The following is a 27999-nucleotide window of genomic DNA, read 5'->3' as shown; positions in this document are numbered from 1 at the left end:
GGGCCGACCGCGCAGGCGTCGCGCGGCCTGGCGCGCCCAGCGCGGTGGTCCTTGTCCAGACCGAGCGGCGTGGGTGAGTCCGGGGGTGGCCGGGGTAGGGGCGGGAGGAGAGGGAGAGTGGGCGGCTCGGTCCCGAGAAGAGGTGTGCGGGCTGAAGCGGGGGCGCCGGGGCCCCAGTGGGAACTGCGGGCTGAGGGGAGGGTGTGCCGCCGGGGAGGGCCGAGGGGAGGGGCGTGAGGGCCCAGCTGGGAACTGAGGGCTGAGCGGAGGCGGGCGGGCTGAGGGGAAGGTGTGAGGACTGAAGCAGGAGGGTGTGCGGGCTCAGCGAGAGGCGGGGCAGAAGCCTGGAGTCAGGAAGCCGTTACCAAGCACCTGGTCTGATGGGATGGGGAAGGAGGCGAATCCCTGTCTGCGTGCGAGTGTGTGGCTGTATGCACATCGGTGTCTGCGTGGGTGTCCCCTTTGTCTCGTCTTTGGCTGTCCCTGTTGGGGGATATCCCTGGGTGACCACCCGTGTCCACACCCTTAGTTGTGTGTCCGCCTTTATTTCTGTCCATGGTGTCTTTGTGAGAGTGTCATCCAGGTGTCCACCTGTCTCATCTGTCACTTTTCCAAGGGGTTGCAAAGAGTCAGACGTGACTTAGCGACTAAACAACAACAAGCTGGATGCCAGAATCGCAATCCACATATGATCATTTCTGCATCCCGGGGGCTTTTATTCCTGGGGAGGGAAGACAGATGATAAGCTTGAAAATAACTTTTTAAAGAGACAGTTGTCAGCAATGATGCGGGCTATAAGAAGATGGCAGAGGGTGAGGGGTGGTTGCTATTAATGCTTGAGCTTGGGGCCCTGGGAATGGGAAACTTCTCCACAGAGGTGACATTTGAATTGACGGTGAGAAGGAGCCAGCCAAGGGAAGAGCATTTCTGACAGCGGGAACAGCAGCTGCGAAGGCCAGTGCACCTGAGGCCAAGTGTTTGAGAGGGGAGTAGAGTGGGAGACAGAAGGTCCTCAGGGCAGACCATAAGGGCCACGTGGGCAGGGGTGAAGACTCCTAATTTCTAATGCCTGTGGGAAGCCATAGAAGAATTTTAAGCTAGAGGACGTTTTTGCTGAGGGCTTGCCCAGGCATTAGTGTGTGCAAGGCATGGTGCTCTGAGGTTTGTGGAAGACACCAGTCTGTGTGTTTATGATCCTTTGTGATGTACAGTGGGGCTTTAAAAAAAATAATTATATTGCTTTTTTATTTGAAATTTCACTGTTTAAAATTTATGGGGACCAACATTCAAATTGATAATGTTCTCTTTTTTATTGAAGTACAGTGGATTTACAATGTTGTGTTAATTTCTGCTGTACATCAAAGCAATTTAGTTATGCGTTTATGTGCTTTTTCATGTCCTTTTCCATTATGGTTTGTCACAGGATGTTGAATGTGATTCCCTGGGCTGCGCAGTGGGGCCTTGCTGTTTCTCCTTTCTATACAATAGTCGGCACCTGCTAACCCCAGGCCCCCAGCCCACCTTCCCTGACGCCCCCGCTCCTCCCTGCAACCGCAGGTCTGCTCTGCGAGTCTGTGTCGTCAACGTGCGTTTCTGTCGTACTTTAGATTCCACATACAGATATCATACGGTGAAACCGGGTGGGTAGACATAGTGCCCACCTTTCAGGGGCATAAGGAGGATTAAGTGAGAGGTATTGGTCCAGTGCTTGGCAGGTGGCAAGCACCTGAGTGTTTGCTATTAACGTGTGTGTGTGTGTGTGTGTGTGTGTGTGTCCCTCCCTCCTGCCTCTCTGGGGCAAGTGTGTGTTTGTCCTGTCTGCACTGTGAGGCAGATCTAGGCCTGGCCTCTCACCATGCCTCCCTTTCTCTCCCCAGACTGTTAGGGGCCAAACCCCAGCTATGACAAGCTCAGCGGGGTACACTAAGCCCAGGACCTGAGTTATGTTTCCTTAACAGTGTTATGCACCGAGCCTGTATCTCCAAACCGACCGAGAGAGCAAGTCCACCACAGTAATGCAAAGGCAAGAAGGGAGTTTGTTTATTCCTAGCGCGCTAGGGCCCAAGTCTCATCCCGCACAAGGGAATCCGACAAGAACCCCGAACAAAGGAGTATGGCGGCTTATATACAGGCAGGTCTTTGTCTCAGTTACAGGAGTAGCTGGCGTTACATGATTGGCCAGGCAGGATGAGCGCATATCCTGTCTCTTTCTGGTAAACATGACTCAGGTCCTAGAGCCCGTCGTTTGGTCCCTAACATTCCCCCCTGTCCTTAGGTCATATGGAGGAATCTTCCTCTCGGTCCTGAGACACAGTTTGATATTGTAGTCGAAGCACAAACAGCTGTACTGTATTTATGCGTTCCTTTACAAAGGCTACAAGTCTATTGATAATGCATGGGCCAAAGGTAAGCATCAGAAGTATTAGGGGTCCCAGCAAGGTGGAGATTAGGGTGGTCAACCAAGGGGATTGTTGAAACCAAGACTCAAACCATCTTTGTTGAGCCTCACGTTTTCGTTTACGTTGGGCTAGTTCCTCTCTTATTTTGGCCATAGATTTTTTAACTATTTTTGTGTGATCAGCATAAAAATAACACTCTTTTTTTAGGGCAGCACAGAGTCTCCCCTGTATCTCCCCACAGATCTTTCAGTTATGCCTGGGCGCACCTGGACATGCCCAGAATGCATGATTTCGGAGCTTGCCCCTCTTCCAGGGTATATTTACCACCGGCTTAAGGTCAAAGTATAAGTCTGGCCACCAAGTATTTGGTGGATGTATTGTGGTGGTGGAGTTAAGCATCTCATGTGTTAGTCTATTTTGCAGTTTTTAGGTCATTTTGACAGGTTGGTGGGGTTCACGCTGGCAGCTTTGGAGCAGAATAACATGGTCATCCATAAGATGGTCCAGACGAGTTGTCTTGGTCCTGTCGACGACGCCGGAGCTTTAGCCTCAGGGGGTTGGACAGGTGCAGAGACGCTTTTTATTTATTTTTTTTTAGCATCTTCCTGCTCTGCTGAAGCAGCTGGGCGTAAGTGGTTGCAATGCACCCAAGGCCCGATACCGTCGACCTGGCCTTACCTCGGTGAAATCTATTTCCCAGTGTTGCCCTGGTCCTTCTCCCCGATACCTCAGTCCTGCATGTTGTCTTTTTCTTGGCCTCATCTGTTGACACGCCTTACAAGCATGCACTATGTTCCTTACAGTTGTCTGGTGCCGGGGAAATCGCAGGCACGCAGTTTGAAAGAGCATCAGAGTCTTTTTTTCCCAGATGAGTAGACAAGTGTAAATGCTCACATAGTTGCCGTCCCAACTGAGCAGGGAGTATCAAGTAGCCGTCTGAGTCTCGGTACCATCTATCTTTACCTTTTTGAAGGTTGGTGTGTTCTTGGATCTAAGCAAGGTCTGTGGATGAATATTTAGGGGTTGGGGACAGAGTTGCCATACCTGGAGGTGGAAGTCCGATCGCCAACACAGGAGTGATGAAATCTTTATCAGCTACTTTTTCAGCTGCCAGGTCTGCGGCACGACTCCCTCGTGCCGTGGGGCTGTCACCCTTCTGATGTCCAGGTACCTGTACTATTGACACAGCCCGAGGCATCTGTACAGCCTCTAAAAGTCTACGGATTTCAGGGAAGTTTTAAATTTTTTTTCTTCAGCTGTCAAAAACCCCCGTTCCCGATATATTGGGCCCTGGATGTGTACCATGCCAAAAGCATAGCGACTGTCAGTGAAAATAGTTTTTTTTTTTTTTTTTTGGCTCTCTCTGATGCTTGAATCAGGGCAATTAACTCTGCCTTTTGTGCTGAGGTATCCGGGGGAAGGGCCTCTGCCATATCGTCTGTCCAGAGTCATCTACTACTGCGGCTCCCGCCCGTCTCTGTCCATCTTTTACATAACTGCTGCCATCTGTGAACCATTTTAGCTCACTGTTATCCAGTGGAGTATCGGTTAAGTCCTTTCACATTACTGTTACCCCGGCCAGTATCTCATCACAATCATGGAGGGGGCTATTTTTTTCTGGATTGGGCAAAAGAGTGGCCGGATTTAGAGTGCAGGGCGTTTGGAAATGAATCCGTGGGGTGTCAAGTAGCAAGGCCTGGTAGTGCGTCAAGCAGGCATTAGAAATCCATTTACCTGGGGGTTGCTTTAAAACTCTCTCTATGGCATGAGGAGTGTAGACCAAGAGTCTCTGTCCATAAGTCAGTTTATCAGCATCATGGACTAAGAGGGTGGTGGCCGCGATGATATGGAGGCAAGGTGGCCATCCGGCTGCCACTGGGTCCAGCCTCTTGGAAAGGTAAGCTACAGGTCGCTTCCATGGTCCCCATTTCTGTGTTAGTACCCCTTTTTTTATCCCCCGCTTTTCATCTACAAATAATTGGAAAGGCTTAGATGGATCAGGGAGGGCAAGGGCAGGAGCTTCTAGCAAGGCTCGCCTGAGCTCTTGGAAGGCCTCTTTCATTGGCTCAGTCCATTTCCAGTCCTTATTTTCTTTGGTCCCCTCATATAGGGGCCTGGCCTTTTCTGTAAACCCCAAGATCCATAACCGGCAATATCCCACCGTTCCCAGAAATTCTCTCACTTGTCTAGGGTTAGCCGGCTCAGGGATCTGGAGGATGGTTTCTTTTATAGCCTGTGTTAGCCACCTCTGGCCCTGCTTTATCTTATAACCGAGGTATGTAACCTCTTGCTTGGCAATCTGGGCCTTTTTGGCACTGGCCCTGTAACCTAAAGTCCCCAAGGTTTGGAGAAGGTCACCTGTTGCCTCTTGGCAATTTTTCTCTGTAGCTGCTGCCAGCATGAGGTCATCAACATATTGTAATAAAACAATGGTAGGGTGCTCAACCTGATACTCATGGAGGTCTTCTTCCAGGGCCTCATTAAATAACGTGGGCGAATTTTTGAAGCCCTGTGGTAAGCAAGTCCATGTCAGCTGTACAGGGGTCTGGCCACCGTCTTCTTGCCATTCGAAGGCAAAGATCTCTTGGCTCGCGGGGGCGAGAGGCAAACTGAAAAAGGCATCTTTTAAATCTAAAACAGTATAGTAAATGTAGTTTGGAGGCAAGTTGCTTAGCAATGTATAAGGGTTAGGAACCATAGGATGAATATCACTCATCCGTTTGTTGACTTCTCGTAGATCTTGAACCGGTCTAAAATCAGTTCCCCCAGGCTTTTTCACAGGCAACAAGGGAGTGTTCCATGGAGACTGGCACCTTTTCAGGACCCCAGCGTCTATGAGGCGTTGTATACGAGGAGTAATTCCTTGTCGAGCCTCTTGACTCATGGGATACTGTCATACCCTCACCAGGGAAGCACTGGCTTTCAGTTCCACAATGATAGGGGGCCTCTGTTTGGCTAGTCCCATTCCTGCTGTTTCAGCCCAGGCCTGAGGGTATCTTTGAACCCATGGTTGTACTTTGGGGCTTATTGTCGCTGGGGCCTCTGGCAAGTAGAGTCTGTATTCATCTTTTAATGCCAGAGACAGGACCTGAAGAGGATGCCCAGTCCCATCTAGAACCGACACTTGTCCGTGGTCGAAATGAATTTGGGCATTTACTTTAGACAGTAAATCTCTTCCCAACAAGGGCGCTGGACACTCAGGTATCACCAGAAAAGAATGGGTTACCTGGTGGGCCCCCAAGTTTACTTGCCGTTTTGTAGTCCATCCATATCGTTTAGTCCCGGTTGCTCCCTGCACCCAGCTACTTTTCTTAGACATAGGTCCATCTTTTTGGTTTAAGAGTGAGTACTGGGCTCCCGTGTCCACCATGAAGCCAACCAGTGTTTTGTTTTTTTTTTAAATGCGGTCCTCTCTCTCTTTTGGGGTCTCTCTACGATTAAAAACTCGGCTGCCCTCCCTAGATCTTGGCAAGGATTGTTTAACTTTTTTATCTTTTGTAACTTTTTTTAATATTGGGGGCTGCTTGATTTACAAATGTTAACATAACTGCCGCTCGTGACTCATCTGCCTGTGGGTCCATAGGGGTATACTGTCTAAAAGCTTTTATTATCCTTTCAAAGAAGGCTGCTGGGCTCTCATTTGGTTCCTGCCTCACTGAGTTTATTTTGGCCAAATTAGTTGGCTTCTTGGCGGCAGCTCTAAGGCCGGCCATAAGAGTCCGGCGGTACACTCGGAGATGCTCCCCGGGAAGAGACAACCCCCCCCAACCCCGGCCCCCGCGCGGCCCCCCGCGGGGAGGGGGCGCTGGGAGAGGGGAGAGCCCGCGACGAGGGCTGGCTCCCTTGGCCCCAGGAGTTGGCGAGCGCTGTTGCTGGGGGGCTGTAACACTCCAGGAGGGTGAACCCTCCACCACGAGATGGCGGGGTGCCCCACCCCCCCAGCCACCTTTTCCGCCGGGCCTTTTTAGCCATCCCGGAGCCGGTTGCGGCTCACCGAAGCGGTGGAAATGCGCCCAGCGGCACCTGGTTGCCAGCCGGGGCAGCGGGGTTGAATCTTCCGGGCGGACTGCGAGGACCCCACCCATTTACCTCTTAACGGTTTTACGCCCTCTTGAACTCTCTTTAAAGTTTTTTTTTTAACTTTTTTTTTACGGTACTTGTTGACTATCGGTCTTGTGCCGGTATTTAGCCTTAGATGGAGTTTACCACCCGCTTTGGGCTTCATTCCCCAGCAACCTGACTCCGGGAAGACCCGGGCCCGGCGCGCTGGGGGCTGCTACCGGCCTCATACCGTCCATGGGCTTGGCTTTTGTGCGAGCCCTTTACTCGAGCACGTGTTAGACTCCTTGGTCTGTGTTTTAAGACGGGTCGGGTGGGTGGCCGACATCGCTGCGGACCCCGTGCGCTCGCTTGGCGTTTGTTTCCCCGAGTTCCCTGGACGGGGCCCCCTTTTCTGGGAGGAGCTGAAGGCTCAGTTCTCTTCCTGGCTTTTCCCGATGAAGCCTGTGGAACCTGTGGAAGCAAGGGTGGGGAAGAGGGAAGGGAAGTGAGGGGCTGAAAAACAAAAGGTTTTAGCCAGGCCAGGGGGTTTTCCACCAGGTCCTGTCAGACCAAAACGTATGGAGTTTGGTCTGGCTGGGTGCCCCGAAGGGTAGGGGGTGAGCACCTTCTCTCTGACCACTCGAATAGTAGGCAGGCTGAAGGTGCCTTCTTGTGGCCAGCTGACATCAAAAGCAGGCCACTCGGCAGAACAAAAAGTTACTAACTTGCTTTTCTTCACCAGCAATGATAGATTTGTGCTCTAGACTTGAAATCAGAGAAGTGGTTAATCATAAGAGATAAAGGAGTAGAAGCTGTTTGTCCCATGATCACAGAAAAGTACACTGGGAGCCAACAGAGCACACAAAGAGCAACGCAGACACCACGAATAGACAAACAGATAACAAACGCAAGGTGGCCACCAACAATGCACTCAATCTTACCTGCAGGATGTTCACAGAGCCAGCCACCTCCCCAGCACGAAACTGGGCCCCGGCCTTACGCTGACTTAATCCAGTAACCAGAGCCAGCTGCCTCCCCAGCACGAAACCAGGCCCCGGCCTTACGCTGACTTAATCCAGTTACCAGAGCCAGCTGCCTCCCCAGCACGAAACTAGGCCCCGGCCTTATGCTGACTTAATCCAGTAACCAGAGCCAGCTGCCTCCCCAGCACGAAACCAGGCCCCGGCCTTACGCTGACTTGCCTCTGCACTTTACAGCCAGATGCCTCCCCAGTACGATACCGGGCCTCGGACTTAATCTGGGCTTCTGCAGCGTTAGCACCGGTGCTCAGAGCTCTTATCTCCTAAAGAGGTTACTCCCTTCTACCAGGAGAGTTGTCCTCCCCGGCGGGACGGAGATCCCGGACGAGCCCCCAAATGTTATGCACCGAGCCCATATCTCCGAACCGACCGAGAGAGCAAGTCCACCACAGTAATGCAAAAGCAAGAAGGGAGTTTGTTTATTCCTAGCGCGCTAGGGCCCAAGTCTCATCCCGCACAAGGGAATCCGACAAGAGCCGCGAACAAAGGAGTATGGCGGCTTATATACAGGCAGGTCTTTGTCTCAGTTACAGGAGTAGCTGGCGTTACATGATTGGCCAGGCAGGATGAGTGCATATCCTGTCTCTTTCTGGTAAACATGACTCAGGTCCTAGAGCCCGTCGTTTGGTCCCTAACAAACAGAACATTCCTTGACCAAATTAGGAAGACTTCCCGTACACACGAACCAGAAAGAGACAGGACATGTGCTCATCCTGCCTGGCCAATCATGTAATGCCAGCTACTCCTGTAACTGAGACAAAGAGCTGCCTGTATATAAGCCGCCATACCCCTTTGTTTGGGGCTCTTGTCGGATTCCACTGTGCTGGATGAGACTTGGGCCCTAGCGCGCTAGAAATAAACTCCCTTCTTGCCTTTGCATTACTGTGGTGGACTTGTTCTCTCAGTCGGTTAGGAGATACGGGCTCGGTGTATAACATCTGGGGGCTCGTCCAGGATCTCCATCCAACCGGGGAGAACAACTCTCCTGGTAGAAGGGAGTAACCTCATTAGGAGGTATGAGCTCTGAGCACCTGTGTTAACGCTGTAAAGGCCCAGACTAAGTCCGGGGCCCAGTATCGTACTGGGGAGGCATCTGGGTATAGGTGCAGAGGCAAGTCCAGCGTGAGGCCGAGTTCCTGGTAGCGTACCGGGAGGGCAGCTGGCACTGAGGACGTCCTGACGGTAAGACACTTGCAAGTAGAGAAGGGGTTTCTGGCGGTGTAAAGAGGACCAAAGCATGCTGGGATTGGGTACCTGTTTGTTGTGCCGTTCCTGTGTCTCTGTGCCGGCTCTGTCGTCGTGAGTCTCATTGTTATTCGTGTTCTCTGTACCCATGGGGCAAACTACTTCTACTCCGTTGTCTCTGATGACTGACCACTTCTCTGATTTTAAGTCTAGAGCTCAGAATCTATCATTACTGGTGAAGAAGAGCCAACTGGTGACTTTCTGTTCCGCCGAGTGGCCTACCTTTGATGTCGGGTGGCCATGAGAAGGAACCTTCAATCCACAAATTATCCAGGCAGTTAAAGAAAGGGTGCTCACTCCTGGTCCTGCCGGGCACCCAGACCAGACTCCCTATATTCTGGCCTGGCAAGATCTAGTGAGAAACCCACCGGAATGGCTTAAACCCTTTGTTCTCGCTCCTCCTAAACCTCCCCATCCCTCTTCCCCAGCTCTAACCTCGCCAAACCCACAGGTGCTAGTCATGAAGGCTTCCGAAGAAAAGGAAAAAAAAGGGACGAGAATCGACCGAAACTGGTCTTCCAGGAATCTTCTCTGTACCCTAATCTGATAGACCTGGAGACCGAGTTGTCCCCACCCCCATATGCGGATCCACATCTGCCCCTGCTTCCACAGGTTCCACAGGTTTCATCTGGAGAAGCCCGGAGGGGAACTGAGCCTTCAGCTCCTCCCCGAGAAGGGGGCCCCGCCCGGGGAACTTGGGGAAGGACAAGGGGAATGGCCAGCGTGGCGGAGGAAGAAGACCCAGGAGTTCCCTCCTCCACCGTTCACGTGTTTCTGGTCCGGGCAGGGCCAGCCAGAGAGGGTGGAGAGCGGACATATCAGTATTGGCCCTTCTCCACTAGTGATCTTTACAATTGGAAAACCCAGACTCCCTCATTTTCTGAAAAACCGCAGGGTCTTGTTGATCTTTTAGCGTCTATCCTTTTCACTCACAACCCCACTTGGGATGATTGTCAGCAACTGTTACAGGTGCTTTTTACTATAGAGGAACGCGAACGGATCCTGTCAGAAGCTCGGAAGAATGTGCCAGGGGTGGATGGGAGGCCCACGATACAGCCTAACCTTATTGAGGAGGGGTTCCCTTTGGTTCGACCCAGCTGGGACCTCAAACGCGCTGAAGGTAGGGAGCGTCTCCGGGTGTATTGCCAGACACTTATGGCCGGCCCTAGAGCGGCCGCCAGGAAGCCAACAAATTTGGCCAAAATAAATTCAGTGAGGCGGGAGCCAAATGAGAGCCCAGCAGCCTTCCTTGAAAGGATAATGGAAGCCTTTAGACAGTATACCCCTATGGACCCACAGGCAGATGAGTCACGAGCGGCAGTTATGTTAGCATTTGTAAATCAAGCAGCCCCCGATATTAGAAGAAAGTTACAAAAGATAGAGAGGTTAAGTGAACAATCCCTGCAGGGTCTAGTGAGGGCAGCTAAGAGAGTTTTTAATCATAGAGAGACCCCAGAGGAGAGAGAGGACCGCATTAGAAAAAAAGAAAGAGAATTTAGAGCTGAAGAAAACCGTAAAAATCAAAAAGAGCTGGCCCAGATATTTTTTGCTGGGGTTGAAAACAAAAACATGTTCCAAAAAGGAAAAAAAATGGACTCAAAAATTGAAGAGAAAACAACAAGGCGTAAGCTTGAGAAAAACCAGTGTGCGTTTTGTAAAGAGTTTGGACATTGGAAAGATAAATGCCCCAAGAAAAATCTAAAAGAGAGGCCCAGAACCCCCAAGAACGAGACCCCTTCTCCAGAAAGTCCTGTACGCGGGAGAGGATAGCGACTGGGGGGGGGGTCAGGGCTCGACGCCCCTCCCCGAGTCCTGGGTAACCATAAATGTGGTGGGGAAACCGGTTGGCTTCATGGTAGACACGGGAGCCCAATACTCAGTCTTGAACCAAAAAGATGGACCTATGTCTAAAAAAAGTAGCTGGGTGCAGGGAGCAACTGGGACTAAACGATATGGATGGACCACAAAACGGCATGTGAACTTGGGGGCCCACCAGGTAACCCACTCTTTCCTGGTGATACCCGAGTGTCCAGCACCCTTGCTAGGAAGAGATTTACTGTCTAAAGTGAATGCCCAAATTCATTTCGACCACAGACAAGTGTCGGTCTTAGATGGGACTGGACATCCTCTTCAAGTTCTGTCTCTTGCATTGAAAGATGAATACAGACTATATTTGCCAGAGGCCCCAGCGACAATAAGCCCTGAAGTACAACCATGGGTTCAAAAATACCCTCAGGCCTGGGCTAAAACAGCAGAAATGGGACTAGCCAAACAGAGGCCCCCTATCATTGTGGAACTAAAGGCCAATGCTTTCCGGTGAGGGTAAGGCAGTATCCCATGAGTCAAGAGGCTCGACAAGGAATTACACCTCATATACAACGCCTCATAAAAGCAGGGGTCCTAAAAAGGTGCCGGTCCCCATGGAACACTCCCCTGTTGCCTGTGAAAAAGCCTGGAGGGACTGATTTTAGACCGGTTCAAGAGCTACAAGAAGTCAACAAACGGGTGAGTGATATTCATCCTACGGTTCCTAACCTTATACACTACTAAGCAACTTGCCTCCAAACTATATTTGGTATACTGTTTTAGATTTAAAAGATGCCTTTTTCAGTTTGCCTCTCGCCCCCGCGAGCCAAGAGATCTTTGCCTTCGAATGGCAAGAAGACGGTGGCCAGACCCCTGTACAGCTGACATGGACTTGCTTACCACAGGGCTTCAAAAATTCGCCCACGTTATTTAATGAGGCCCTGGAAGAAGACCTCCATGAGTATCAGGTTGAGCACCCTACCATTGTTTTATTACAATATGTTGATGACCTCATGCTGGCAGCAGCTACAGAGAAAAATTGCCAAGAGGCAACAGGTGACCTTCTCCAAACCTTGGGGACTTTGGGTTACAGGGCCAGTGCCAAAAAGGTCCAGATTGCCAAGCAAGAGGTTACATACCTCGGTTATAAGATAAAACAGGGCCAGAGATGGCTAACACAGGCCATGAAAGAAACCATCCTCCAGATCCCTGAGCCGGCTAACCCTAGACAAGTGAGAGAATTTCTGGGAACTGTGGGATATTGCCGGTTGTGGGTCTTGGGGTTTGCAGAAAAGGCTAGGCCCCTATATGAAGGGAGCAAAGAAAACAAGGACTGGAAATGGACTGAGCCAATGAAGGAGGCCTTCCAAGAGCTCAGGCGAGCCTTGCTGGAAGCTCCTGCCCTTGCCCTCCCTGATCCATCTAAGCCTTTCCAATTATTTGTAGATGAAAAGCGGGGGATAGAAAAAGGGGTACTAACACAGAAATGGGGACCATGGAAGCGACCTGTAGCTTACCTTTCCAAGAGACTGGACCCAGTGGCAGCCGGATGGCCACCTTGCCTCCGTATCATCGCGGCCACCGCTCTCTTAGTCCACGATGCTGATAAACTGACTTATGAACAGAGACACTTGGTCTACACTCCTCATGCCATAGAGAGAGTTTTAAAGCAACCCCCAGGTAAATGGATTTCTAATGCCCGCTTGATGCACTATCAGCTCTTTGTTGCTTGACACCCCATGGATACATTTCCAAACGTCCTGTGCTCTAAATCCGGCTACTCTTTTGCCCAATCTGGAGGGAGATAGCCCCCTCCACGATTGTGATGAAACACTGGCCAGGGTAACAGCAATACGAAAAGACTTAACCGATACGCCACTGGATAACAGTGAGCTAATATGGTTTACAGATGGAAGCAGTTATGTAAAAGATGGACAGAGACGGGCGGGAGCCACAGTAGGAGATGACTCTGGACAGACGATATGGGCAGAGGCCCTTCCCCCAGATAGCTCCGCACAAAAGGCAGAATTAACTGCCCTGATTCAAGCACTAGAGAGGGCCAAAGGAAGGAGAATAACCATTTTCACTGACAGTCACTATGCTTTTGGCACGGTACACATCCAGGGCCCGATATATCGGGAACGGGGGTTTTTGACAGCTGAAGGGAAAGAAATTAAAAATTTGCCTGAAATCTGTAGACTTTTGGAGGCTGTACAGATGCCTCGGGCTGTGTCAATAGTACACGTACCTGGACATCAGAAGGGCGACAGCCCCATGGCACGAGGGAATCATGCCACAGACCTGGCAGCTCGAAAGGTAGCTGATGAAGATTACATCACCCCTGTGTTGGCGATCGGACTTCCACCTCCAGGTATGGGAACTTTGCCCCCGACCCCTGAGTATTCATCCTCAGATCTTGCTTGGATTTGGGAAAACACCAACCCTCAAAAAGGTGAAGATGGATGGTACCGAGACTCAGACGGCTACTTGATACTCCCCACTCATTTGGGACGGCAACTATGTGAACATTTACACTTGACTACTCATCTGGGAGAAAAGACTCTGATGCTCTTTCAAACTGCGCGCCTGCGATTCCTCCGGCACCAGACAACTGTGAGGAACATAGTCCATGCTTGTAAGGCATGCCAACAAATGAGACCAGGGAAAGGACAACACGCAGGACTGAGGTATCGGGGAGAAGGACCAGGGCAACACTGGGAAATAGATTTCACCGAGGTAAGGCCAGGCAAGTATGGTTACCGGTACTTGTTAGTCTTGGTAGATACCTTCTCAGGGTGGGCAGAGGCTTTTCCTACAAAGGGAGAAACCGCGATGATAGTGGCAAAAAAGATTTTAGAAGAAATAGTTCCCAGGTTTGGCCTGCCGGTGACCATCGGCTCTGATAATGGACCTGCTTTCGTGAGTCAAATAGTTCAGAGCCTTGCCCTAGCCCTGGGGACCAAATGGAAGTTACATTGTGAATACGGTCCACAGAGCTCAGGGCAAGTTGAAAGAATGAATCGGACCCTAAAAGAAACTTTAACTAAATTGGCTATAGAGACTGGCGGGGACTGGGTGACCCTCCTTCCCTTCGCCCTCTTCCGTGCGCGTAATACTCCTTATCAACTTAATCTGACCCCATGTGAAATTCTGTATGGGAGACCTCCCCCTATATGTCCAATCTTTGAAGGAAAAAAACTACTGCCTCCCACGTTGGGACAATTCCAAGAGGCCTTGATGGCCTTAAGTAAGGTGCATTCCCGTGTTTGGAAACTGCTCCGAGAACTACATGTAAGTCAAAATAAGGGAACTGTCCCCTCACATAACATTGGCCCAGGAGATTGGGTATGGGTCAAAAGGCACCAAACCCAGGCACTAGAACCCAGACGGAAGGGTCCTTATGTTGTTCTTCTTACCACCCCAACTGCCCTAAAGGTCGATGGTATCGGGCCTTGGGTGCATTGCAACCACGTACGCCAAGCCACCTCAGCGGAACAATAAAACGCCAAGAAAGAATGGGAAACATCTCTACACCCGTCCAACCCCCTGAAGCTGAAGCTCCGTCACCGACAGGACCAACACAAATCATCTGGACCATCTTATGGATGACCATGTTACTCTGCTCCAAAGCTGCCAGTGTAAGCTCGCACCAACCCGTCAGAATCACCTGGAAACTGCAAAATGGACTAACACGTGAGATGCTTAACTCATCCACCACAATACATCCACCAAATACTTGGTGGCCAGACTTATACTTTGACCTTAAGCCGGTGGTAAGTGTACCTTGGAAGAGGGGCTACCTCCGGAATCATGCATTCTGGGCATGTCCAGGTGCACCCAGGCACAACTGGAAGATCTGTGGGGGGATACAGGACTCTTATTGTAAATCTTGGGACTGCGTAACTTCCAATGATGGGTCGGAGGCTCCAGGGTATAGACAGTGGGATGTAGGAAATCGGGACTTGCTTAACTTCTCGTTTGCCGGACCCATACCTCCATACTCTGATTGGGAAAAGGATCATAACTTTGCCCAGGTAAAGATAAGGTTTAACATTGACAAAGCAAAAAAAGAGGAGGCCTGGGTCAATGGGATATCATGGGGACTTCAGACCAGAAATGACCTGACTACTTATAATGGGATCATTGTTGTGAGTCAAGTTTTAGAGCCGGTACAAATGTATAGTATCGGTCCAAACCCCGTTGAACAGGTCCACGTAACTCCCTACCCGACAACCTCCCTACCTACATCACAGAGACCAACAAAAGACCCAGAGGCAGGCCCCCTTGTTAAACTTGGACATACAGATCCACTATGGAAATTGGTAAAGGCAGCTTATGCTACCTTAAATCAGACCCATCCTGAGGCAACTAAATCCTGTTAGTTATGTTACAACTTAATTCCCCCTTACTATGAGGCAATAGGCCTCAACGCCTCTTACGACCTGGCCAACGGCACCGACCCTCCCCAGTGTCGATGGGGAGACCGAAAAGTAGGCCTTACAATGAGAGAGGTGTGGGGAAAAGGGTTATGTATGGGCAAGGTATCATCAGGGAGGTCTCCACTGTGTGCGCAGGTCATTGAGCCTACGGACTTGCCCATAGCCAGGTGGCTAATACCACAGATGGGAGGATGGTGGGTCTGTTCACACACGGGCTGACTCCATGCTTACACAGCTCAATCTTTGACCCCAAAGAGGAATTCTGTGTTATGGTAGCGGTCGTGCCAAAAATTCTGTACCGGCCAGAAGAAACAATATATGATTACTGGGCCCAAAGGCTGACCTTAAGTTCTCAAGAAGGGACTTAAAGAGTTAAGAGAGAGCCTATTACTGCCCTAACTATAGCAACTATGTTCAGTCTTGGAGTAGCCGAGGCCAGAACAGGAATAACAGCCCTGTCCCTGCAAAGCCAGGGATTCAACTCCCTGAGAGCGGCCATAGATGAAGACATCACCCGTATAGAGCAATCTATTAGTCATTTGGAATCGTCTTTAACTTCCCTATCTGAAGTAGTTCTGCAATAGAAGAGGATTAGATCTGCTTTTTCTACAACAAGGGGGACTCTGTGCTGCCCTAGGAGAAGAATGTTGTTTCTATGCTGATCACACAGGAATAGTCAGAGAATCTATGGCCAAAGTGAGAGAGGGACTAGCCCAACGCAAAAGGGAACGTGAGGCCCAACAGGGGTGGTTCGAGTCCTGGTTTCAGCGGTCCCCTTGGTTGACCACTCTAATCTCCGCGTTGCTGGGGCCCCTGCTAGTGCTTCTGCTGATGCTTGCTTTTGGTCCCTGTATTATCAATAGACTTATAGCCTTTGTAAAAGAACGTATAAACACCGTACAGCTGTTTGTGCTTCGGCAACAATATCAAACTGTGTCTCAAAACCAAGAGGAAGATTCCTCTATATGATCTAAGGACAGGGGAATGTTAGGGGCCAAACCCTGGCTATGACAAGCTCAGCGAGGTACACTAAGCCCAGGACCTGAGTTATGTTTCCTTAACAGAACATTCCTTGACCAAATTAGGAAGACTTCCCCGTACACATGAACCAGAAAGAGACAGGACATGCGCTCATCCTGCCTGGCCAATCATGTAACGCCAGCTACCCCTGTAACAGACAAAGAGCTACCTGTATATAAGCTGCCATACCCCTTTGTTCGGGGCTCTTGTCGGATTCCACTGTGCTGGATGAGACTTGGGCCCTAGTGCGCTAGAAATAAACTCCCTTCTTGCCCTTGCATTACTGTGGTGGACTTGTTCTCTCGGTCAGTTAGGAGATATGGGCTCGGTGTATAACACAGACCACAGCCTGCCATTCGGTCACTGTGGGCAGTGGAGGGGTGGCCACCCAGCTGCTGACTGATGAGGCCCTGGTGAGTCCTGCTGCCTGCCTCTCCTCTCCAGAGGCTCAGCCCACAGGTTTGGGCTTCTGCCCAGGAATGACCCTCTGACCCCCAGGCCTGCCCAGGGCCTGTGTCCGTACCTCCTGGGGGCTCTGCCCACCTGGTGCTCAGGAGTGATGCTTCCGTCCACTCTGCCCCCTTCAAACCCCGAAGCCTCTTGCCTGCCCTTGACACTGGCTTTGGTCAACCAAGGAGGTCAGGACAGCTGGGGAGTGACCGGTTCTGCCCTGGGGGCCCTTAGGAGATGCAGGAGGGCACCTGGAAAGGGAAGGTTTAAATGTGTACAAGGCTCGCTGGAACAAGACCCACACCTTTCAGCCAGCAGTCACCCTACAGGAAGGGAGGACATCCTGGGTGCCGCACACAGGCGGGCGTCCCCGCTCTCAGTGTAAAGTTTCCTGATATTTTAATGGGTGGTACATATATGGCTGTATATTGAACTTTTCACTAAACTTGCCTTTATTCCAGAAATATCTCAATATAAAAATATGTAAATACTGTTTATAGAAAATAGGGAAAATCCAGTAACCTGTAGGTGCCTGAACCCAGAGATAACTACGTGGATTATTTGTGTATCACTTATTGTCTTCTCTGATGATTGGTTTTTAAAATTGACCCAGAACTGGCTCTGCTATTTTTATCTTGGAGTTTTGTTGTTTTCATCCCACTTTAATCAGTAATGATTTCCCCAGCCTTTGAAAACTTTACAGATATCACTTGTGTGGGTGCATAATCAGTGCATCTCAGGTCCATCTGGTATGGGTGGATTTGACTTCTTAAAAATCATTTTTCAATGCTGTAAGTAATGTATCATAAAAGAAAACTCCCCAAAGGCTAGGAAATACGTGACCCTCACAGAAAGCTTGGAGAATCCAGGACTTCCCAGGCGGCCCAGTGGTTAGGATTCTGTGCCCCCAGTGCAGGGCGCGTGAGCTCGGTCCCTGGTTGGGGAAGATCCTGCACGCCATGTGGTGGAGCCAAAAAAGAAAAAACTTAGAAAATCCAGAAGAGTATAGCAGGCAGGATCAGAATTACCCTGGATTTCATCCCAGGAGGTAACCACCCTCGAATGCTGTGTCTTTCTCTCTCTGGAAACATATTGTTTCGCAAAAATATGAGTCACCCCAGCTGAGCAATTTTTTTTTCCTGCTCTTTCATCAAAGACTTCTTCCTGAACGTTTCTCTACGTTGTTAAAAACTCTTTGGTAGAATCTGTCTTAATGACTCCATAGAAGTCTTGTCCTGGGGCTCTACCTGGCTTACCTAATCGTCCCCACTGTTGGACATTTATTTGTCTCCAGTTTTTAATGGCTGTTGGGTGTCTATTGTGCATGTGTGTGCGTGCTCAGCCGTGTCTGCTTCTGCAACCCCATGGACTGCAGCCCACCAGGCTCATCTATTCATGGAATTTTCCAGGCAAGAATACTGGAGTGTGTGGCCACTGCCTTCTCCAGGGGAGCTGCCCAACCCAGGGATTGAACCCTCATTCTCTGCATTGGCAGGCACAGAGCCACTGCAAGTTGGATATAAGTGATTAATGGACGTATGGATAAATGGATTTAAGTGACAAATGATATAAGCTTTGAGCATGATAGATGAGAAATGGTGTCACAAGATCTTTTCTGAGTAAGATTATATGTATATTAGTGAGGTTTGATTTTTTTTTTAATGTTTATTAGCCATTTCTGTTGGGAGTTAAATGATCTATCCTGTGCTTTCCCAGTCTCCAGGAATCCTAGTATCCTTGAAGATTTTAAAGAAGTGTGTGTGAAAATATCTGTGGCAAATATACTTCCCAGCTTTGCTTTTCATTTCTTATTTTATATTTTTTGTGCCCGAAAGCATTTCTGATTTTCAGAATTGAGTCTCTCTCCTCCTCTGGTGCCTTCCACTGTTTTTAAGCTGTGAAAGGGTTTCTCCAACCAATGCAGGTCACACACCACTTGTATTTTGTTTCTTTTTTCCTCGTTTATCATTTTGATGTTAACCGTGAACTTCTGAATCCACCTGGAGTTTATTTCAGTGTCTAAATGTGTCAGTTCACTTACCTGTACGTTCTGCTGTGTTGTGCCTTAATACTCCTGTATCAATATACACCCCACATACCACAGAATGTACAGTTCTTTGGTTTATAGTATACTCACACAGTTGTGCAGCCATTACCACAGTCAATTTTAGAACACTTTCATCAGCCCAAATGGAAAGGTGTCCCCGTTGGCACTCACTCCCATCCCCTCCGTTGACCAGCCCCTGGCAACCAGTCATTTACTTTTTGTCTCTGGATTTGCTCTGAAGTTCATCCACATTTTAATATATTGTCAGTGCCTCATTCCTTTTAATGGCTGGATAATATTCCACTGTGTGGTTAGACCACGTATTGTTTATCCATTCACGGGTCGTTCCCACTTGTTGGTTATTAGAGATGCTGCAGTTCAGACGTTAGTTTGAACACATGTTCTCGGTTCTCTTGGGTGTATATTTAGGAGTGGAATTGCTGGGTTGTGATGTAACTCTGTTTAACCGTCTAAGGAGCTATCAGAGTATTTTCCAAAGCAACTGCACCATGACGTCTTCGTTTTCCACTTGTCTGTGATTATTGTCTTGATTTCTTCTTTTACCTGCATAATTTAGAAGGACTTGTCAACTGTTTTTGTTTCAGGATAGCGGGGCTGTTTTCTTACAGTGTTCTTTCTTCCCTAATCACATCTCCTGTAATTCTGATTTTTTTAAAAATAGAGCCTGTCTTCAGCTCTGGAACTTGGGGAGGTTTTCCTGGTGGTGAATCGGTTTGTGCTGTTAGACAGGAAACCAAGACAGAGGAAGCACTGGAATGAGTGCCTTGGACATGCACATGCAGACATCTCAGGTTCGACGCCTTTGGGGCTGAACTTTACTTCCAGGGAAGGCTCCTCAGCCGCCAGAGGAAAGTGGCCCCTGCTGTCTGCCCTGCAGCCGCCTTTGCTGTCAGGTGTTGGCTCTGAGACTTCCAGGACTGCCCGGCGTGCATCCAGTGGACACCTCCACCCCCGCCCCACAGCCCAAACAAAGCATGCAGGCTGCTCATAAGTACGTTATGTAGTGAGCGAGCTCGCTGAGGGGGGCATCCTAAGAGAGGACTCTCTGAAGACATGACTGTATTTTAAAAACTAAAGTAAATTAAAAAACAAAGGGGGCAGGAGGAAACTCTTGGAGGTGATGGATAAGCTTATGGCCTCAATTGTGGTGATGTTCCATGGGTGTACATTTTCCAGACTTATCAAGTTGTATTAACTAAATAAGTACAGATTTTCTATGTCAATCATACCTCATAAAGTGTTTTTTAAAAAAGAATTATTAGCAGGACTGGCCAAAGGACATATGGGCCAAAGAATCAAATAATAATATCATATAATAATAATAACTGACAACTAATACATACATAAAATATACAAATCAAATGTCAAAATTAACAAAATCTGATCGTTGGCAGTCACTGAGAACCTCCTCCAGCCACACCAGATACTGTGCTGGAACCACGTATGCATTCCCCCTCCCACCCCATGACGACTACGGAGGCGGACATGGTTTTAATGAAGCCCATTGAGCAAATGAAGCTTGGAGAGGTTAAGGCAGTTGTCCAAGGAAGCACCACCATTGAGGCGTAGAGCCAGGATTTCACTGCAGGCTTCCAGGCTCCCTAGCCCACACTTTCAACCACTGCCTGGTACTGCTTCTTTATCCAGTAGGAGTGACCCACGAGGCCGAGGGGCCCCGTATGAGCCCAGAGCCCCTGGGCGGGCACATGGATCCATGACAGGACTGGCCAGGAGGCGAGGCCTCCTCTCAGGAGGTTAAGTCAGCTCAGGGTCCACAGGGTGGGGGGCTTAGAGCACTCGGGAGAGCCAGGGACCTGTGCAGTGGGTGGCAGTAACAGTAGCTGATGGTAATTAAGCACCTCCTATATGCTGGGCATCAAACATGGATTAACTCAGTTAATCCTCATGGCCTCCTTACCCATAGATCCATTCAAGAACTGTTCATTGAGGGGCTTCCCTGGTGGCCCACTGGCTAAGACTCTGCATTGCCAAGGCAGGGGGCCTGGGTCCATTCCCTGGTCAGGGAACTGGTGCCTGCATGCCTCAGCTAAGAGTCTGCACGCCACAACTAAAGATCTCACACACCACAACAAAGACTGAAGACCCAACACGCCCCAGCTAAGACCCCACGCAGCCAAATAAAGAAAGAAATACAGACTTAAAAAAAAAAAACAAACTATTAATTGAGTGCCTGCTATATGCCAGACGTTGTACCAGCCACTGGGGAAATAGTAATGAGCAGGGCAGATGTATTGGTTTGCTACGGCTGCCATAGCAAAGTACCATGGAGAGGGAGGCTTCAATAACAAATGTTTTCTCACAGTTCTGGAGGCTGGAAGTCCAAAATCAAGGTGTTGGGGGACTTTCCTGGTGGTCCAGTGATTAAGAGTCCACCTTCCAATGCAGGGGATGCGGGTGTGATCCCTGGCTGGGGAACTAGGATCCCACACGCCTCGGGTCTACTAAGCCCAGGCGCCACAACTAGAGACGCTTATGCACCACGACAAAGAGCCCACGTGCCGCGGCGAAGACCCAGTGCAGCCAAACGGACAGACGGGAATAAAATAAAATTGAGGTGTTGGTGGGGCCACGCGCCTGCAGAAGGCTCTGGAGGAGGGTCCGTTTTAGGCCTTTCTCCCACCTTGCAGTAGTTCCTGGGCTGTGGCACCACAATCCCAGTTTTCACACCGTGTTTTCCATGTGGGTGTGTCTCTGTGCCCACATTTCCCCTTTTGATAAAGGCACCAGTCAGATTAGGGCCCACCTGCTCCAGTAGGACCTCATCTTAAACAGTGGCCCTGTTTGCAAAGAAGGTCCCATTCTCAGGTGCTGGGGGGTAGAGTTCAACACATGGATTTGGAGGGGAGGGAGCATAATTCACCCTATAACAAACACTTAGAGTAGTACCTGGGCGGGGGGGGAAGAATAGTGCCTGGCACATAGCAACTGCCTATGAAGTGGTAGGTGTGATGTGGTGACCTACAATTGACGTCACCGTCATCATCACTACCATTATTATTACCACAGCCATCATCGTCATCACCACCATTCCCATCCTCATCACCATCGCCAGCATCATGTCATCATCTACCCTGCTCAGCCATGTTCATTTCATCCCCAGGGCTGTCAGCTCAGTCATAAAGGCGCTTAGGTTTCCACCTCATGAACTTCTCACCATTCCTCAATGGTCTAATCTGCCTTTCAAGCCTCAGGTCCCGGCCCAAGCTCTTCCTCCCTCCAGAATCTCCCCCAAGGCCCTGACCACTGAGCCTCCCCCACAGACTACACTCAGTGCCACCTTTCCAAAGTCTTCCCAGATGCCCCCTGAAGCTGCCATTGCTCAGAAACTTGGAGAATTTTGTGGTACCTTCATGACAGTATTGACCAGATTGTGGGTCACTTACCGGTGTTCTCACCTGCCGCTCCTGTGAAGAACTGGTTCTTAAAGCTCCCATGCCTCTCCCAGCACCTCACTCAGTGCCTACAGCTTGGTAGAGGCCCAGGCATCCTTGGAGAATGACTGGATTCCATCCAGCTTTCTGCCTTGGCTGGGGCTTCCCTGGTGACCCAGATGGTAAAGACTCTGCCTGCAATGCTGGAGACCTGGGTTCAATTCCCGGGTTGGGAAGATCTCCGGGAGAAGGGAATGGCTACCCACTCCAGTGTTCTTGCCTGGAGAATTCCATGGACAGAGGAGCCTGGCGGGCTACAGCCCTTGGGGTCGCAAAGAGTCGGACACGACTGAGTGGCCAACACACACACAACAATGAATATGTTGATTCACTGGGTTATAATCATTTTGCCTTTGATTCCTTCTCTGTCACTCAAGTCTGTGCCTTTCTGCTCTAAACAGCCTCACATTTGTTTTATTTCTCTGTGAGAGGGCCATCCCCAGATAATGAGGCATGGAGAAAACGGAGGGGCAGGTCCTTGTTGAAATGACTTCAGATATTCCTGTGTGCCTTTCCTAAACCCTCCCGGCTTTTCCATCCATTCCTCCAGACCTCTGTAAGGAGGGCCCTGTGGCGAGTGGTTGTGGGTTTCTTCTTGCATGAGTCAGTGATATTCAGGGATGTGACTGTGGGCCTCACCCAGGAGGAGTTGCACCAGCTGGAGCCTGCCCAGAAGGGACGTGATGCTGGAGAGCCTCCAGAACCTGGTCTCGCTGGGTGAGGGGCCGCTTCGCTGAGTTACCTGCCATCAGCCTGTCACGTGAGGACTACAAAGATAAAAGATGGACAGGTGTGATGACACAGAAATCACTCTACTCGAAGCAAAAACTAAAGTTGACAGATGGTGAAATGGGGAATAATATTTACCACATGGATAGCCGTCAAAGGATTGAAAGTAAAAGTGTTAGTCACTCAGTCACATCCAACTCTCTGACCACATGGGCTGTAGCCCGCCAGGCTCCTCTCACCATGGGATTCTCCAGGCAAGAATACTGGAGTGGGTTCCCTATCCTTTCTCCAGGGGATATTCCCAACCCAGGGATTGAACCCAGGTCTTCCCACATTGCAGGCGGATTCTTTATCATCTGAGCCACCAGGGAAGCTCAAAGTGAAGGTGATAGTAGCTCAATCATGTCCGACTTTGTAGCCTGCCAGGTTCCTCTGTCCATGTAATTCTCCAGGCAAGAATACTGGAGTGGGTTTCCATTCCCTTCTCCAGGAGTTCTTCTCGACCCAGGGATCGAACCCAGGTCTCACATATTGCTAGGAGATTCTTGACTGTCTGAGTCACCCGAGAAACCCTAACCTTGAGAGGATTATAATTATATAAAGAACTCCTAAGAATAAATACGAAAAAGGCTGAATGCAATTCATAGATGTGGAAATACATGGGATCACACTTTATAAAAGATTTTTAAACCTTGTGCTTAGTTGCTCAGTCATGTCTGACTCTTTGTGATTCCATGGACTGTAGCCCACCAGGCTCCTCTGTCCATGGAATTCTTCAGACAAGAATACTGGAGTGGTTGCCATTTCCTTCTCCAGGCGATCTTCCCAACCCTGTTATCGAACCCATGTATCCTGTGTCTTCTGCATTGCCGGTGGATTGTTTACCTGCTGAGCCATCGGGCAAGCCTCTTTACACCTTACTAGTAGTCAAAGAACTATTCATATAAACTGAGGCAAAGAAATAGTTTTTGCTCATGTGGTACACAGAGATGGTAAAGAACAATAGCCTGAATTATGAAGTTATCAGAAAGGGACTCTGTCCTTTTAGGGGTATGATGTTGGGACAACTCTTTTGGAGGACAGCTTGGCATTATCAGCCAAATTTTCAACTATTCCATTGTTAGAGATCTATCCTTTAAGAAATCTTTCTCTGAGTGTGCAAAGTTTTCCATGGGGGAGGGGGGAAAGAAATGACCTAAATTCCCACCTATACAAGACTGACTAACGTATCAAGGTGTAGCCATATGATAGAAACCATGTTTTTCAAAGATGAGCACTCTGTAGGCAGTGACATGGAACAGTGTCCCTTGTTGTTGTTTAGTTGCTACGTTGTATTTGGCTCTTTGCAACCCCATGGACCACAGGAAACCAGGCTTCCGTGTCCTTCACTGTCTCTCGGAGTTTGCTCAAACTCATGTCCATCGAGTTGGTGATGCCATCCAACCATCTCATCCTCTGTCATCCCCTTCTCCTCCTGCCCCCAGTCTTTACCAGCATCAGGGTCTTTTCCAGTGATTTGGCTTTTCGCATTAGGTGGCCAAAGTATTAGAGCTTCAGTTTCAGCATCAGTTCAGTCGCTCAGTCGTGTCCGACTCTTTGCGACCCCATGAATCACAGCACGCCAGGCCTCCCTGTCCATCACCCACGCCCGGAGTTCACTCAGACTCATGTCCATCGAGTCAGTGATGCCATCCAGCCATCTCATCCTCTGTCGTCCTCTTCTTCTGCCCCCAATCCGTCCCAGCATCAGAGTCTTTGACAATGAGTCAACTCTTCGCATGAGGTGGCCAAAGTACTGGAGTTTCAGCTTTAGCATCATTCCTTCCAAAGAAATCCCAGGGCTGATCTCCTTCAGAATGGACTGGTTGGATCTCCTTGCAGTCCAAGGGACTCTCAAGAGTCTTCTCCAACACCACGGTTCAAAAGCATCAATTCTTCGGCGCTCAGCCTTCTTCACAGTCCAACTCTCACATCCATACCTGACCACAGGGAAAACCATAGCCTTGACTAGACGGACCTTAGTCAGCAAAGTAATGTCTCTGCTTTTGAATATGCTATCTTGCTGGTCATAACTTTTCTTCAGTCCTTCCAATGAATATTCACGGATTGATTCCCATTAGAATTGACTGGGTTGATCTCATTGAAGTCCAAGGGACTCTCAAGAGTTTGAGGGGGAGGGGTGGCACATAGCCTTGAGAGGCATCAGCATACAGAAGATACTGAACCAACATAATATTGTAAAGCAGTTATCCTCCAATTTAAAATAAGTACATTTTTTAAAAAGAAGAAGCTACTTAAGTCCAGACCATGAAGGTCTGGCCTCACTTAGCCAAGGGGTTCTAAAATTCCAGTACTGGTGAGGCCAGATGGGGATTTATATGCTTTTTATTGCCTCATAGAAATAAGGGCTTTTAGTGACTGTATCCTCACACTTTTCATGACGTTGCGTAAGATCTCAGTTTTTAAATGTCAGGAATGGGGCCATTACGTCTAGGATACAGAGTTCCCACTAATGGAACTCAGACTGGAAATAGAAATGAACAGGATACCTGTAGGAGGGGGTTGGGGACTCGCCTTGGCCGTGATTTCAAGGAAGGATGGATGTGTGAAAAGAAGAGGTCTGGAGCCAGCCGACAGGGGTACCTGTGCCCCAGAACTGGGCATCTGAGGATGGGAGTGAGGCCCCCCCCACGCCGGGCGCGGTGGGGAGGGATGGAGCTGGAAGACGGGGTAACCTTCACGCGCCACCAACCGCAGCTGTATTGGTATCCTTTCTAATAAAAGCTGATACTCCCAGAAGCCTAACCGGTAGGGGATGTTAAGGATGGACCTTGCAGTAACCCCTTACCCGGGTTACTTGCGAGCCTTCTGGCCCGCCCCGTGCCCTCCTCCGAGCTCCCAAAGGAACACCCCTTGTCAGCTCCCCTCCTCCGTCGATTCTGCCCGCTCGAGCCGCGTGTCCCGCCAGCGTATTGCTATGCTTTTAGAGTCTCCGTCTGTGCCCCGCGGTTTATCTATCCCCGGGCTTGGGAAATCCCTTCCTTCCAGTACTAACCCCGCGTGTTTCCTCCTCTCCTCCTTCTCCCCATCCAGACGTGGACACTTGGCCCGCAGTGAAAGAAGCGGGCCCGAAGGAGGAGATTTCGGAAGACGGACCATCCGCAGAAGGGCCCGTGAGGCACGGGGCCGGGGGTGCCGCCCTGGGCGGAGCGCGCATGCAGGGTGACCGCGTGGACACGCCGCGGGGGAGCGCTCGGACCCGTCAGGGACGGCGGGGAACCTCCCGGGAGTCGGCCCCCGAGTGCCCCCCAGCGCCCCCCGGGTCGGCCATACGGGGAAAGGGCCTCGCAGGTCACTCGGAGCTCGGGAATCCCTCCAGGCCGGACGCGGAGAAGAGCGCGTACGGCTGCAGCGAGTGCGGCAAGGCCTTCGGCCGCAGCTCGTCGCTGACGAAGCACCAGGGCATCCACACCGGCGAGAAGCCCTTCCGGTGCGACACGTGCGGGAAGCAGTTCCTGGAGCGCTCGTCGCTGACCATCCACCTGCGCGTGCACACGGGCGAGAAGCCGTACGCCTGCGGGGACTGCGGCAAGGCCTTCAGCCAGCGCATGAACCTGACGGTGCACCAGCGCACGCACACCGGCGAGAAGCCCTACGCGTGCGGCGCTTGCGGCAAGGCCTTCCGGAAGACCTCGTCCCTCGCCCAGCACGAGCGGGTGCACACGGGCGAGAAGCCGTTCGCGTGCGGGGACTGCGGCAAGGCCTTCAGCCAGAGCATGCACTTGCTGGTGCACCGGCGCACGCACACGGGCGAGAGGCCGTACGCGTGCGGGGAGTGCGGGCGCGCCTTCAGCCAGCGCATGCACCTCACGGAGCACCGGCGCACGCACACGGGCGAGAAGCCCTACGCCTGCGGGGACTGCGGCCGCGCCTTCAACAAGAGCTCGTCGCTGACGCTGCACCGGCGCAACCACACGGGCGAGAAGCCGTACGCGTGCGGCGAGTGCGGCAAGGCCTTCAGCCAGAGCTCCTACCTGATCCAGCACCAGCGGCTGCACATCGGCGTGAAGCCCTTCGAGTGCGGCCGCTGCGGCAAGGCCTTCAGCAAGAACTCGGCCCTGACGCAGCACCAGCGCCTGCACACGGGCGAGAAGCCCTACGCCTGCCCCGTCTGCAAGAAGCACTTCACGGGCCGCTCGTCGCTGGTGGTGCACCAGGCGGGCCACACCGGCGAGAAGCCCTACGCCTGCGGCGAGTGCGGGAAGGCCTTCGGCCAGAGCGCCTACCTCATCGAGCACCAGCGCATCCACACGGGCGAGAAGCCCTACCGATGCGCGCAGTGCGGCAAGGCCTTCATCAAGAACTCCTCGCTCACCGTGCACCAGAGGATCCACACCGGGGAGAAGCCCTACGCGTGCGGCGAGTGCGGGAAGACCTTCAGCCGGAGCACCAACCTCACGCGGCACCTGAGGGTCCACGTCTAGGGAGGCTGGGCGCCCCCCAGTCTGCACCAGGTGAACCGGGTCCTAGGCTCGGAGTCTCCCCCCAGATGGGCGGGGTCCTCTGCGCGGAGTCTCCACCAGGTGGGCGTGGCCCTAGCCTCGGAGTCTCCGCCAGGTGGGTGGGGTCCTTAGCATGAACCTCCACCAAGTGGGCGGGCCCTTGCCTCGGCTGTAAGCGGGGGCGCTACGACTTGGGGGCCCAGGGTGGCACAGCCCCACACAATATTAGAATGTGGGGGTCCAGGACCGGCTCCCGCTTTACGCGCGCTCCTTGGCCCGGCGTCCTCACCTCCGGACCAGAAGGCAAGCTCCTCCGTGCCCAGTGTACTGGGAACGCTGCGAAGCTGAATGTGGCTGGAAACCCAGGGGAGCACCAGGAACCCAGGGGGACAGGGTTCCGATCCGAGCTCTCAGTAGATAAGCGCCGGGCTGGAGCGTTTCCATCTTCCGGTCTTCCTTGGGTAGGGGCGTGGAGGAGGTGTCTGGATGAGAGCGTGGGGACATTTCTCCTCTTGGCACACACACCCGCGGTCTAGTCCTAACAAGGTGGTCACTGTCTGTGAGCTCCCGAAGATCTAGAGGGGGACCCTTCATCTTTCCACATCCCAGCCCCGCTGCAGTCTCGCTAAACTGTTCCCGAAGAGCTCACCCCACCCTAAGCTAATAAGCGGTAGAAGTTGGCAAGTTATTCGTGAGGGGGGAATTTTTTTTTTCGAGGTAGCAATAACAGTAATTGCTTCAGATGCCAAAGTTTCTCATGGTGGTCTGTTCAAATTTTTTTTAATAAAACTTCACGAAGGAAGTCCAA

The 27999-nt window shown here is 50.9% G+C and overlaps 1 protein-coding gene and 1 long non-coding RNA gene across 3 annotated transcripts; both read left to right on the top strand.

The window, feature by feature from the left end:
• Positions 1 to 27993, top strand: ZNF71 (zinc finger protein 71). The gene is made up of 2 exons (XM_069552232.1): positions 1 to 73; positions 25783 to 27993. Exon 2 carries the CDS (start codon positions 25905 to 25907, stop codon positions 27171 to 27173), a length of 1269 nt encoding a protein of 422 aa, XP_069408333.1. The 5' UTR covers positions 1 to 73; positions 25783 to 25904; the 3' UTR covers positions 27174 to 27993.
• LOC138419389 (uncharacterized) lies at positions 2276 to 16270 on the top strand. Of its 2 annotated transcripts, none has more exons than XR_011248951.1 (2): positions 2276 to 2406; positions 13967 to 16270. It is a non-coding gene; the product is annotated as an uncharacterized lncRNA (long non-coding RNA). The 2 variants fall into 2 exon arrangements; XR_011248950.1 differs by lacking the exon at positions 2276 to 2406 and adding an exon at positions 11789 to 13267.
• Positions 27994 to 27999: the final 6 nt, after the last annotated feature.

This window comes from Ovis canadensis, chromosome 14 (assembly GCF_042477335.2).
Source record: "Ovis canadensis isolate MfBH-ARS-UI-01 breed Bighorn chromosome 14, ARS-UI_OviCan_v2, whole genome shotgun sequence".
Lineage (NCBI taxonomy): Eukaryota > Metazoa > Chordata > Mammalia > Artiodactyla > Bovidae > Ovis > Ovis canadensis.
The sequence above is the reverse complement of the archived record's forward strand: the minus strand, read 5'-3'. Positions and strand labels throughout refer to the sequence as shown.